The following is an 11,604-nucleotide window of genomic DNA, read 5'->3' on the forward strand; positions in this document are numbered from 1 at the left end:
ACAATTAAAATAAATATGGGAAAGGGCAAACATTGTCCCAAACTATTGGTGAAATTATTTGTATAAACGTCATACAGTATAAGCAGTGGGCATATCCACACTGACATTTTGCTTCATGAGTAATCAGTCAGGACATCTATACTGTTGAAATGTTTTTTTATTATCATCAGTTAGTTAGTAGTACTACTGTAGCAGTATAACAGCCATATGCCAACTCCCTTGCACAGATTGTAAGCAATCTATGCATTTTGTGCCATGCCAACGTTGTCTAAATAGTTTTAATTTAGGTTATTTTCATCCAATAATTAGTTTATATTGATCTTAGTATTTTGACAGTTAGTATGCTTATTGCAGTGACATTTTGGGGTTTATACATCAAACTAAGTAAAGTTTATGATGCATTACATTTATCCCTACAGTAGCTGCATTATATGTAACAATCTTATTGTTTCAGTTTCTTACATCTGATGCTAATTTCTGAACAAGTAGGTCTATGCTATAGTACTTCACCTTTCTCCAGCGCAGGGAGCCAATATCAAACCAAAAAGAAAAGATAAAAACACAAAATAATGTGATGCAATCTTCAGTGAAATAGAAATAGTTTAAAACCAGTAGTTGGTACAACTCAAATTTTCCTTAATTAAAAAAGGCAATCCAAATGTGGCAACTTCCATGGAAGTAATCTGCAACGTTTTTAGGACAAACAGAGAATGAATAGATAGTGCAGATAGTATGTATAAAGTTATCTTTATGAATCAATACAAAATCAATACAACATCTTTTAGAACGTGCACTCACATATACCTATTTTTTTTAAGGTATTAAAACATATGTGTACAGATTGACCTAGGCGTAAAAATAGAGAAAGGGGGGTGGGGAAGCCGGGAGGGAGCATATAGTATGTCAATAACAGAAATATAGCAAGGTGCGTATTGCACTCAGATTTAGAGTATTAGCATGCATCTCTCCAAATTTTGGATCAGGAACAGGGATGGGTCCCTTGGTAACACTGGAATCGATATCCAAGGACAGCACAATAAATCACTCTCTCCTGATGTCAAAATAGAAAATGTGAGTGGTAGCAAGTCCTGGTTCATATTATTTCCTTTCCATTTAAGATTGTATTACACTATTTTGTCTTTTTATTCTTTAATTTTTGGGGTGATACTGCGCTCGCCTATATTGGGGAAAGTTGGAAATTGGAAGAACTCAAGAAACAGTTCTATATGGGTTTGAGCAGCAGTAGCGGTGTAGTATATATTTTCACATACTTATTTGCATTGATTTATATATACTATTTCCAAAACATGCATTTTCACTAATAATATAATTACTGATAATACAATATTTTATTTTTCATTAATTTATCAGTAAGATTAGTGCACTTTATGATTTAATTAGGCACAAACACTAGGTGTATTTGCATGTATATTGTATTAAGAAGAGCGCCATGTTGTAAACTGTGCCTTGTTTAAACTAGGCTACTTCAAACATGGCTGAATAATTGCCATAGAAAAAACGAGAAAAAGTGGATGCATTTCCTTACAATATAAGATCATATGACTCTTCCCAAAGTCTTATTGATACTCCACAGATTGCAAGCTAATGCACATGTGGCAAAAGTGGGGCAAAGACCTTAATACACTGATGCCAAGAGTCTCAGAATAAAAATGATTATTTTTGCATTAAGGCAGTTTAGCAGCAACGGATAATAGACCCTGTTGTGTCTTTTAAGGGATTCTGGGAAATGACATGCAAATTAGCACACAGTGCCACCTTTTGACTCCATGTAATGTGGACATGAGACAAAAGGTGGCACTGTGTGCTCATTTGCATGTCATTTCCCAGAATCCCTTGCTGCAGTGGAAGCACTGTATGCTAGGTGATAATGGCGAAAAGCAGGGTTGCAGACCTGTCTAAGACATGTGAATGTGCTCACAAGTAATATTTTTATATGCTAACGGTGGAGTGCATATATACGAACACACACTTCCAGTGCAACACCCTGCCACTGATACTTTTAAGAAGTGAAAGTGAGACATTTCTAATCTTTTGTGTTTTTGTACCACATCACTGGGCCTACAATGTAACGCTTCACTTAAAGATACTGTGTATTTAAATTACTATCACAGATCTGCACCTTTAACATATGTTGGAACTGTATGTATGATATGGAATATGCATGTTCTGTGCTAGTCACTACAGATCTCCCTGAAGATGCTTAACCATTTGTTTTGTATTTTTGTTTAGCTTTTTCTTATTTTATTTAAGCTGAATTAATCTTACAGATTGTGTACACCTTAAATTTAGAGATTTGGCAAAAAATTAAAATATTAGAAAATTACGGAGTGAAATCTTTACTATAACATACTCAATTCACATGATGCTCCATAATCTCTTTAAATGATAATGATTCATGTAAAAAGTCACTGGGGCTGTCATGTTCCAACTGCTAAACAAGCAGGAATCACAATGATGCCTTATTGTAAACCTATTGCCTCATCTATCTGTTTCTCTGCCTGGTGATGAATCAGGTGATATTCCAGCATTACATGACTTAACATTAGTATACATTTTCCCTCACTGACCACTAGAATCTATACCACATTGTAAAACAACTCATAGAGGTAGATCACTGACACACAAAGTCTAGGCTGTAGTGGAAAGGTACCTGATGGTGATGGTACTGTATGTCCTCTTTTCTGACCCTTTATAACATGATGTTGCTGACGTAATGCTTGGAGGAGAGCAGAGAAGGAATGATCATAGAGGTATTTAGCCTGATAACGTAGTGATTATTGTGCAGAAAAGTGGTACACAGGTGTAGCCCTGTTTCCTAGTGAATACAGACCGCTACCATATGCTGTATAACCTGTAGGCTCACAGGGCCTAAGCCTCCACCACGGAGAGCCTGGGGCATGCGTAATAATAGATAATACCTGATACTTGGTGCAGCGCCTCCACCTGCGATAGCTCCCACCAGAGGGGGAGTGGTTCCTCGCAGGACACTTATATACATCAATACACACACACAGCATAAAATTAACCAAATGACTTTACTTGCATGAAAGGCTTATGTGATTCTCTCTGTACCAACCGGTGTCCCTCCCTAGAGGAGACACTATCTAATGCGTCTCGCAGGATGCTGACTTCCCTCCTTCACCGGGTGATCCCACCCCGTGTCCAATTCCCCGACCCAATATGTCTTCCCCCCACCCTCAAGTGAGATAGTGAACCTATATGTGTGACTGTGCAGCCACTGTGTCCTGAACAATGGTGATATAGTTGGTGCACTTGTGGTTTACTGCCGGGCACTCCAGTACCCGGGCCTGCAAAGATCTTCACAAAGGATCAGATGCGAGGTGGCTTCAGCAACAGGCGTCCGGGGTGATCCCACCCAGACACACGGCAGCACAGTAGCAGGGTCTGAGCCCAGACCTCCAGCTAGATAGGCACTGTCTCTTTAAGCAATCAACACAGTACAGTAAGGAACCGGAACCTGTCTAGGGCCAGTCCCTATCTCTGCTCCACACTACTGGGACTCAGGGCCTAACTGGGCATGGGGTATAAGACCTAGGTAAGGGCTGAATGCCTCCCTACACCGGAGCTCCATCTCCTTCCTCCTCCCTCTAGCTCTGAACAACGTGCGCGCCCCTCGACCCCTTTTGCTCCCTTCCTAACGCCTGATTGGTCCTCGTGCGTCACGGGGTTCCGCGGGGCTGCTGCGACTCGTATTTCCATGGGCTCCACCGTATCAGAGCTCTCCTCCTTCACGGGCTTTGGCAGCGATGCCCCCGCATGCGCAACCTCCTGCTCCACCGGTCCTGCACCTGCGCCAACCTCCAACATGGCGGCGCCCTCTACGCGGAACCTCTGTTATACCGGAGTGTTCCCTGCCCTGCGGCAACCTCCCACCCCACAACAATAATAATACCGGGCGAGGGGAGCCCGGCTACAAAGGTATCCTATCTTTTGCACTGCAATGACTCAGAAACAAAATCTTGCTCTGTGCCTTTGGGTGGCAACTGACAATATCATCAAACCTAAAAAGTTGTTCTTTTGAAAGGATTTTTGCTGTGATGAGGTTGATTCAAGGGCAAGTACTACTAGCAGTGCTGCCGCATGGGATGAATGCAGTCGGCTTGGCCTGTTGTCTCTGGCCCAGCCGATCGCGTCTGTCAGGTCCCATCTTATCCCTGAACTTCCAGAGCCACAGCTGGCAGCACAATGCCCCTCCTGGCAACTCAACGAAAACCGTTGGCAGTCAACCCACCCACTCAATCTACAGCTTCTGCTACAAACCCCTCAAGTGAGTTCACAGTTTCCACATCACAAATCCTTTCACAAGTTTTGTGAACATACAGTATGTAAGAGTTAGCACATGACCCTGCTTGCTTGGTCCCTTTACTTAAACTAAATAGCACGCAAAAGAAAAACATGTTTGTGAAACTTTCACATTTACAGTTTTGCGGACAATTTAATTCACTAACGTACAAATTTACTAAGCAGTACATTCCATAACACACCCCTTTCTCTTGAATGGGATGGAAGTTGTTATGGAATACCACAACTTAGTAAATATGGGCCTATGGCTCGCTGTTTTAACCTGCCTTTTACATAATTATGGTAAATTAAGCAGAAAGCATATTTTTTGCTCCCTGTACAATCTGATTTCAACTATTAGGACAACTATGTCTTAGCAGGCCTAATTGCTTGGCCTATATTACTATTACTATATTTATCAATTGGCCTTTATTACTATTGGCCTATTACTGTATGAATTACTTGGCCTACATTCAGGGCAGCAGACAGATCTCCCGGGGCTCAGGACGAGGGTTACGTCCGCCCCCTTTCCCCCCGGCGGTATTGCGAGCCCTCCCCCATTTCACACCTCACGAGTCCCCTCTATTTCCCACCCTATTTCCATGTATTTCTCCCCCTCCATCTCACTCACTCTTCTTCAACCACCCCCCCGACTCGCTTGTATTTCTCTCTCCTGCGTCTCATTCTTACTCCCTCTTTTCCTTACTCACTGACTCCCTCACTCTCCCCCACTATCCTCTCACTCAATCCCCCCCACAAAATACATATAACCCCACTCCCCCACTACATTTTAAAAATTCATCCACTAGCCCAATACATTTTAAAAAGCCCCCACTTGCCCAATACATTTTTTAAAGCTCCCTCTCCCTCAATACATTTTATAAAGCCCCCAACTCGCTCAATACATTTTAAAAAGCCCCCACTCACCCAATCCATATTAAAAAGAACCCCGACCCCAATACATATAAACAAGACCCCACTCCTCCAATACATATTTAAAAAAACCAGACATACCTTGTGAACGATCTGCGGGTGGCCCGTCCAGCCGGCACTGCAAGTTGAGCCCGACCTCTGGCCAGGCCCGGCTGCAAGTCCTCTCGCCCCGCCCCCCGCTCTCACTCACTGTAGGCCTCCATCTCTCTGTCCCATGCCGAGCTGGCACACGTTGGGTCTCCCTCCATGCCTTCGCATGCCGGATGCCGGGCCAAGCCTACTTCCAGCGTGCTGATGTCACAGAGGCCCGTCGGTGTGGGACAGTGATAGAGGTCTGCATTAGAGAGAGCTGGGGCCCATTCGGGAGAAGACCGACAGCCAGGCCTGGCCAGAGATCGGGCCCATGTTGCGCCTCCGGCCGCCCCACCACCACCGGGCCCGGCACACTCTACCTTTTGTCCCCCCCTGTCGGCGGCCCTGCCTATATTACTATTGGCCTATTGCTATATTAATTACTTGGCCCATTACTATATCATCATTTTAATAGGTGCCTTGGATCATACAATCTAAGGCTGTGGCCATGGTGAGAGTGATGGCACGTGCGCCGCAAACAAAAGGCTGTACCTCAATGAGGATGGCCATAGAGCGCGCGTGCGTATGTGTGCACGAGAGCGATGGTGCACCCCAATTTTTCGTGCAACTAAATATTTGCTTGTAATCGCGCAACACCGTGTCACGTGAGCGGTTCAGCCAATGAGAGTGAACCACTTACGTAACATTACGGGCACGCCTCCCCATCGCATCTCCTCCTCCAGATCCCACAGGCCTGGGATCGCCTCTGCAGCAGGCACGCGCAATGCCATGCGATCCGTCGCTCGTGCGCACCTACTATATCCAAGGCCTAAGGGAGCTTAAAGGAGGAGGTAAAGGCAAGCTTACAAATGTCCTTACACTCGTGCCGGCTATCTCTAGTTTTGTCTCTGCTTCTATGAATAGATTAGCAGTGGGAAAGTTACAGATCAGTACAACAACAATTGATTTTTTTTTCATGATTCATTGGTACAACATAGACAAGTCTAGACAAAATGTTTCCAGCTTAAACCCAAATTGTGATATACAGTACTGTACATCATATACAGTGTATTTTAATGACACATCCAAAAATGCAGGGCTATTATTAGTAAACATTATAGTGTGTTCACCAACAAGCAACATACAATAAAAAGATTTAAGTACATTTAAGTGTAGACTAATTATTTGTTTACATTGCTAAGGACACAACATTTACTGTATGTTAACATATTTTTGGAATACCAGAAAGCTCTGGTTAGTTTTTTTAGTACCATATTAATAATAGAAGTAACACTTCTAGTTAAAGTTTCTAACCTCTTGTTCTGCCTTACAGGTTTTTCACCTTTTCTCCAAGAGATGGCTGGTTTTGGAGAAGCGTGTGCTTTACATTCCAGAACAACGTCTTTGCTCTTGGTGATGACTAATGTTTTTTGCCTTTGGTTTAGCTCAAATGTGGGAGCTGATGCTGTGAACAACAAATAAAACACATATTATAAATACAGGGCGGAATCACCATAAACTTTCACTGCTTTCACTATTATTGTATCTTGCCTTTCAAAAAGGTTTATGTCAAGATCATCTCTTTCTAGAAGAAGTAAATACATTTCAGGCATTTCCAAAAAAGAATACAGTACATGTGGGTGTTGTATTTAGGGCTACAATTCAACTTATAAAACACAGTCACAAAAATACATAATGTACAGTATGTACAATTTAAAGGAAAAATACACACACACACACACAAATCAGGAAAATTCTACAGATTTCCCTAACAGGATGCTAGACATTCTTATGCATTCAGTTGATAACCACATTGGAATATACAGTAACATAAACAATGGTATCAATGTATCAAAATAAGTATGGTACAAATTGCTCATGTTTTTGAAGTAATGCTCCAGTTTGCAAAACGTGATAAACATCTAGAGATGGGTGAATCCTCCCATATCCGTTTCTCCGATTTTCTCGCATTTACCCCCCAAGTCCGCTTTGCGGTTTAAAATCCACAGATGGATTTGGTCGGTTATAATCCGCGTGGATTCATCAATATCTGCCACTGGATACAATACGTTGACGGATTTGTAGAATCTAATCTGCGGATTCAACATTCCGTTGACGGGTTCTTAAGAATCCGCCAACGGATTGCTGAATATGCGGATTGGATTCTGAAAATCCATCCACCGGTTGCAGAATCCACGGAGTGTATTGGTAATGATAATTTTAAAATCTATTTGAGGTTGATACGTGGAAATCCGGGGACCAAAGGAACCGGACGATCCGCTGGGATCCAAATCAACACCAACAATTTGCCCATCTCTATACATATCCCCGTATAGAAAACATTTAAACGACTCCATACAATATTATTTTCAGAATGTATGCATGAAGAAATTAATGTAAAGCCTTTATAGATTTACGTTGCACAAACATCTTCTCCCAGTTATCTTGCTACTAAAAATGACACATTGTAGTTAATGTAATTTTGAAAACATTACACATTCAAACTTTTAAAAAGTACAATATTCAATTATTATATGCCAACAAATGATCAGTCAGTGAAATATAACAAATTGTACTTGTGCTTATATAGCTGACTAAAGAGATTAAGATACAGTAGTCATTTAACATATTACATCAATAAATGCAATAGATACATGGCCATACTAAAATTCAATAGATGGTTCTTCAATTAGAGCAGTGATAATGTGAATTTACTGTGTTTACTTTCTTTATATTACTGTAGATCTCCAAGTGATTTTACAATTATATTTTAAATGCAGACACAAAGGGAGTAAATCTATGTTGCCAGAAGTTGTCGTTTTCAGTCGAAAATTTCCATTGACAACTATTGGGATATTCATCCTAAAAAGATAAGAACGTCTGCTTCGAACAAAATAGAAAAAGGCCCTAAGCTACAGTATCATTGCAGTAGAATCTTAGCAGATCATTTATTGTTCTTCTTGATCCATATTAAAGTTTTCAACTGACATAAAACACAATTATTGTCAATGACATTATTTAATGTAGGTAAAGTTGGGAATACATAGATACTGTATCAATCGGATGCAGGAAAATCAACACACAAACGTACCTTTACTATTTTACTGTTACTGCATACTATAAAAGTCAACACTCAGGGGTAATTCTATACAGTCCAAAGATGCCGTTCTGGCCATTTTCAGACAAAAATGCTCATGGATTTTCAGCCGAGAACAGCCAATGTAGACAATGTAGAATAAGGCCCTGGCTATGAAAGAAACAAATGGGTATATGTACGGTATCAAGGAAAATGCTGTGCAATTCTATGCCAAAAACATTGCTCGAGATAATGTATATACAGTATATAAAAAAAAAATCCTATTGATTTCATTAGCATGAGCACTTTAATACATATGGCGCACATGCTTTGCCCAATAATTGTACCACTTTTGCCTTGATACAGTACATCAGAGATTAATCTCGCACTAGCTGCCATGGAAGTCAATGGTAGTTAACGCTGAATTGAGCTCCGAAACCCCTTACCGGAGCTTAGTGGATCCCGGCGACAGACTCCAAAGATCATTACTGTTGAATTTGTAACATTATAGTTACTTACCTAAAACCTTCAGCTCTGCACTTCCATAAATAATTCCATAAATATTTTCTGCCAAACACTGGTACATCCCAGCATCTGATTGATTCACATTGTGAATTATCAACATTCCATTAACCATTTCAACTCTGTTCTGTAATAGATGTTAAAAAGAGGTTTACAATAGCAAATACATGATGTGGTTTCTTAGCTTCGGGCAAAGAATCGATATCAGTACAATTATTTTGCACTTTAGGAGTTAGAGCTAATGCTTCAGTCAATCTGTTGTGATTTGTAATGAAGGGCAGTGGAATGAGATGAATTTATCTCTAACGGTCATAAACTACTTTATTTTTCTTAGGTAATTGTTGTAGGCATAGAAACGTATCACACTTCTTGTCAGACACAAATGGACCTATGTACTAAGATCATATTTGATTTTTTGTGTGTGTCAAAATTTGAGTTTTAAATTGTAGTACAGTAAATAAAAATACTGCTTGTTCCATTTGCATGTCTCAGGCAGGCCTGTCTTTACAAATTATCACTTAGCAAACAGTGCTTCTAATGCAGCCAGGGATTCTGGGCAACGATATGCAAATGAGCAGAGTGTGTCACTTTTTACTTTGTAATTGTAAAATTGCTTCATAATTCATAATTCGTAATTGTAAAATTGCTTCAGCTTCATAAATTTATGTGTCGGATGTATGAAGGTCACTATGTAACGTAATATATATATATATATATATTATATACAGTGGATGACAAATCACCAAAAAATCTACTCGCCACACAAAAAAATCTACTCGCCACCTAGTACCAAACGTGTGCTGCTTGGGCCAATATTTACTCGCACGGGGGTTAAATCCACTCGCCCGGGCGAGCAAATGTATAGGTTTGTCGAACACTGTATATATATATATATATATATATATATATATATATATAATTATATATATATATATATATATATATATATATATATATATATTTATAAAGTGGTGTGAAAAAGAAAGTACCCCCTCTTTGAATTCTAAAGTCCATCATTCTACAGTGAGAAAGATTTTATTCAAAAGTGGGAAACATTCAAGACAGTTGCCAATCTTCCCAGGAGTGGACGTCCCAGCAAATTTACCCCAAGGTCAGACCGTGCAATGCTCAGAGAAATTGCAAAAAAAAACAAGAGTTACATCTCAGGCTCTACAGGCCTCAGTTAACACATTAAATGTTAAAGTTCATGACAATACGATTAGAAAAAAGACTGAACAAGTATGGTTTGTTTGGAAGCGTTGCCAGGAGAAAGCCTCTTCTCTCTAAAAAGAACATGGCAGCACGGCTTAGGTTTGCAAAGTTGCATCTGAACAAACCACATGACTTCTGGAACAATGTCCTTTGGACAGACGAGACCAAAGTGGAGATGTTTGGCTATATATATATATATAAATATATATATATATATATATATATATATATATATATATATACAGTGTTCGACAATCCTATACATTTACTCGCCCGGGGCGGGTGGACTTAACCCCGGGCGTGTAAATATTGTCCCAAGCAGCACACGTGTTTTTTTTTAAATTTCCCCCGTTCGCGCTCAAATTTTCCCTGCTCGCGCTGAAAAATAAATAAATAAATAAACTCCCTACCTGACTGCTGATTGGCGCGCGCTCCCAGGCTTTGTGGGTGCGCGGCCAGGCTCTATATGAGCCCGCCCCCAACGAGCGGCCATTCTTTCTGCCCGGACATCAAAAGTAAGTACACGCCATGCTGCGGCCCCTCTGCTCCTTCCCTGCGATCCCCCTGGTCCCCACATGGCTCCCTACTCCCCACCGCGGTAGCTCTCCTGTCCCATTCCCCTTCTCCTGTCCCCTGCACCTGTCCCCTGCTCCTGTACCCTTCCCCTCCTCCTGTCCCATTCCCCTGCTGCTATCCCCTTCCCTCCTCCTGTCCCCTGCTCCTGTCCCCTTCCCCCTCGATCCACCGATCGCTGCCCTGGGCGGAGGTTCCCACTGCTGCAGCCCGGTTGGCGTGCGGGGGGGGGGGGGGGGGGGCGGCCTCGGCCCTCACCACATGACACCCAGCTACCCTGCTGCCTCCCCGCCTGCCTAGCTTCATGCCACCGCGGGCTGGGGGAAGAAGCAGTCTGCAAAGCTGCTTGGCCGCGCATTGTGAAGACATGCCGGCGAGGAGAGCAGGATAGTGGCGGCCACTGCAGGGCTGACTGTCCCCTGGGGGATACCTAGCCACGTGCCTCCCCCCCACCCTGCCTCCCCAAAGCTTCCAATATGCCCACGTAAGGTATGGGGGGGGTGTCGGCCTGCCCCCCCCCCACGAGCGGGAGATGGGCGCGGGTGGGTGGGGGAGGAGCGTGGTGGTGGTGCTGGTCGCGGCCTTTCCTTCCCCCCCATGCCTCCCCCCCCACCCTGCCTCCCCAAAGCTTCCAATATGCCCACGTAAGGTATGGGGGGGGGGTGTCGGCCTGCCCCCCCCCCTCACGAGCGGGAGATGGGCGCGGGTGGGTGGGGGAGGAGCGTGGTGGTGGTGCTGGTCGCGGCCTTTCCTTCCCCCCGTGTGTGTGTGTGTGTGTGAGCATGTGTGAGCATGTGTGTGTGAGCAAGTGTATGTATGTGTGTATGGAAGCAAGTGTATGGGTGTATGGCAGCAAGTGTATGGGAGCAAGTGTATGTATGTGTGTATGGCAG

At 42.5% G+C, this 11,604-nt stretch overlaps 1 protein-coding gene across 4 annotated transcripts in view; it reads right to left on the reverse strand.

Annotated features, from left to right (window-relative positions):
* CNTN5 (contactin 5) overlaps positions 1-11,604 on the reverse strand; it is a 1,772,202-nt gene that overhangs the window by 368,177 nt on the left and 1,392,421 nt on the right. For all 4 annotated transcript variants that reach the window (XM_075592453.1, XM_075592451.1, XM_075592452.1 and 1 more), the window contains 2 exons: positions 8,924-9,053; positions 6,643-6,793 (listed from right to left, as the gene is read on the reverse strand). In XM_075592453.1, the coding sequence (XP_075448568.1) occupies positions 6,643-6,793; positions 8,924-9,053 (281 nt within the window). The remainder of the gene's footprint in view (positions 1-6,642; positions 6,794-8,923; positions 9,054-11,604) is intronic.

This window comes from Ascaphus truei, chromosome 3, assembly GCF_040206685.1.
Source record: "Ascaphus truei isolate aAscTru1 chromosome 3, aAscTru1.hap1, whole genome shotgun sequence".
In the NCBI taxonomy this organism is placed as follows: domain Eukaryota; kingdom Metazoa; phylum Chordata; class Amphibia; order Anura; family Ascaphidae; genus Ascaphus; species Ascaphus truei.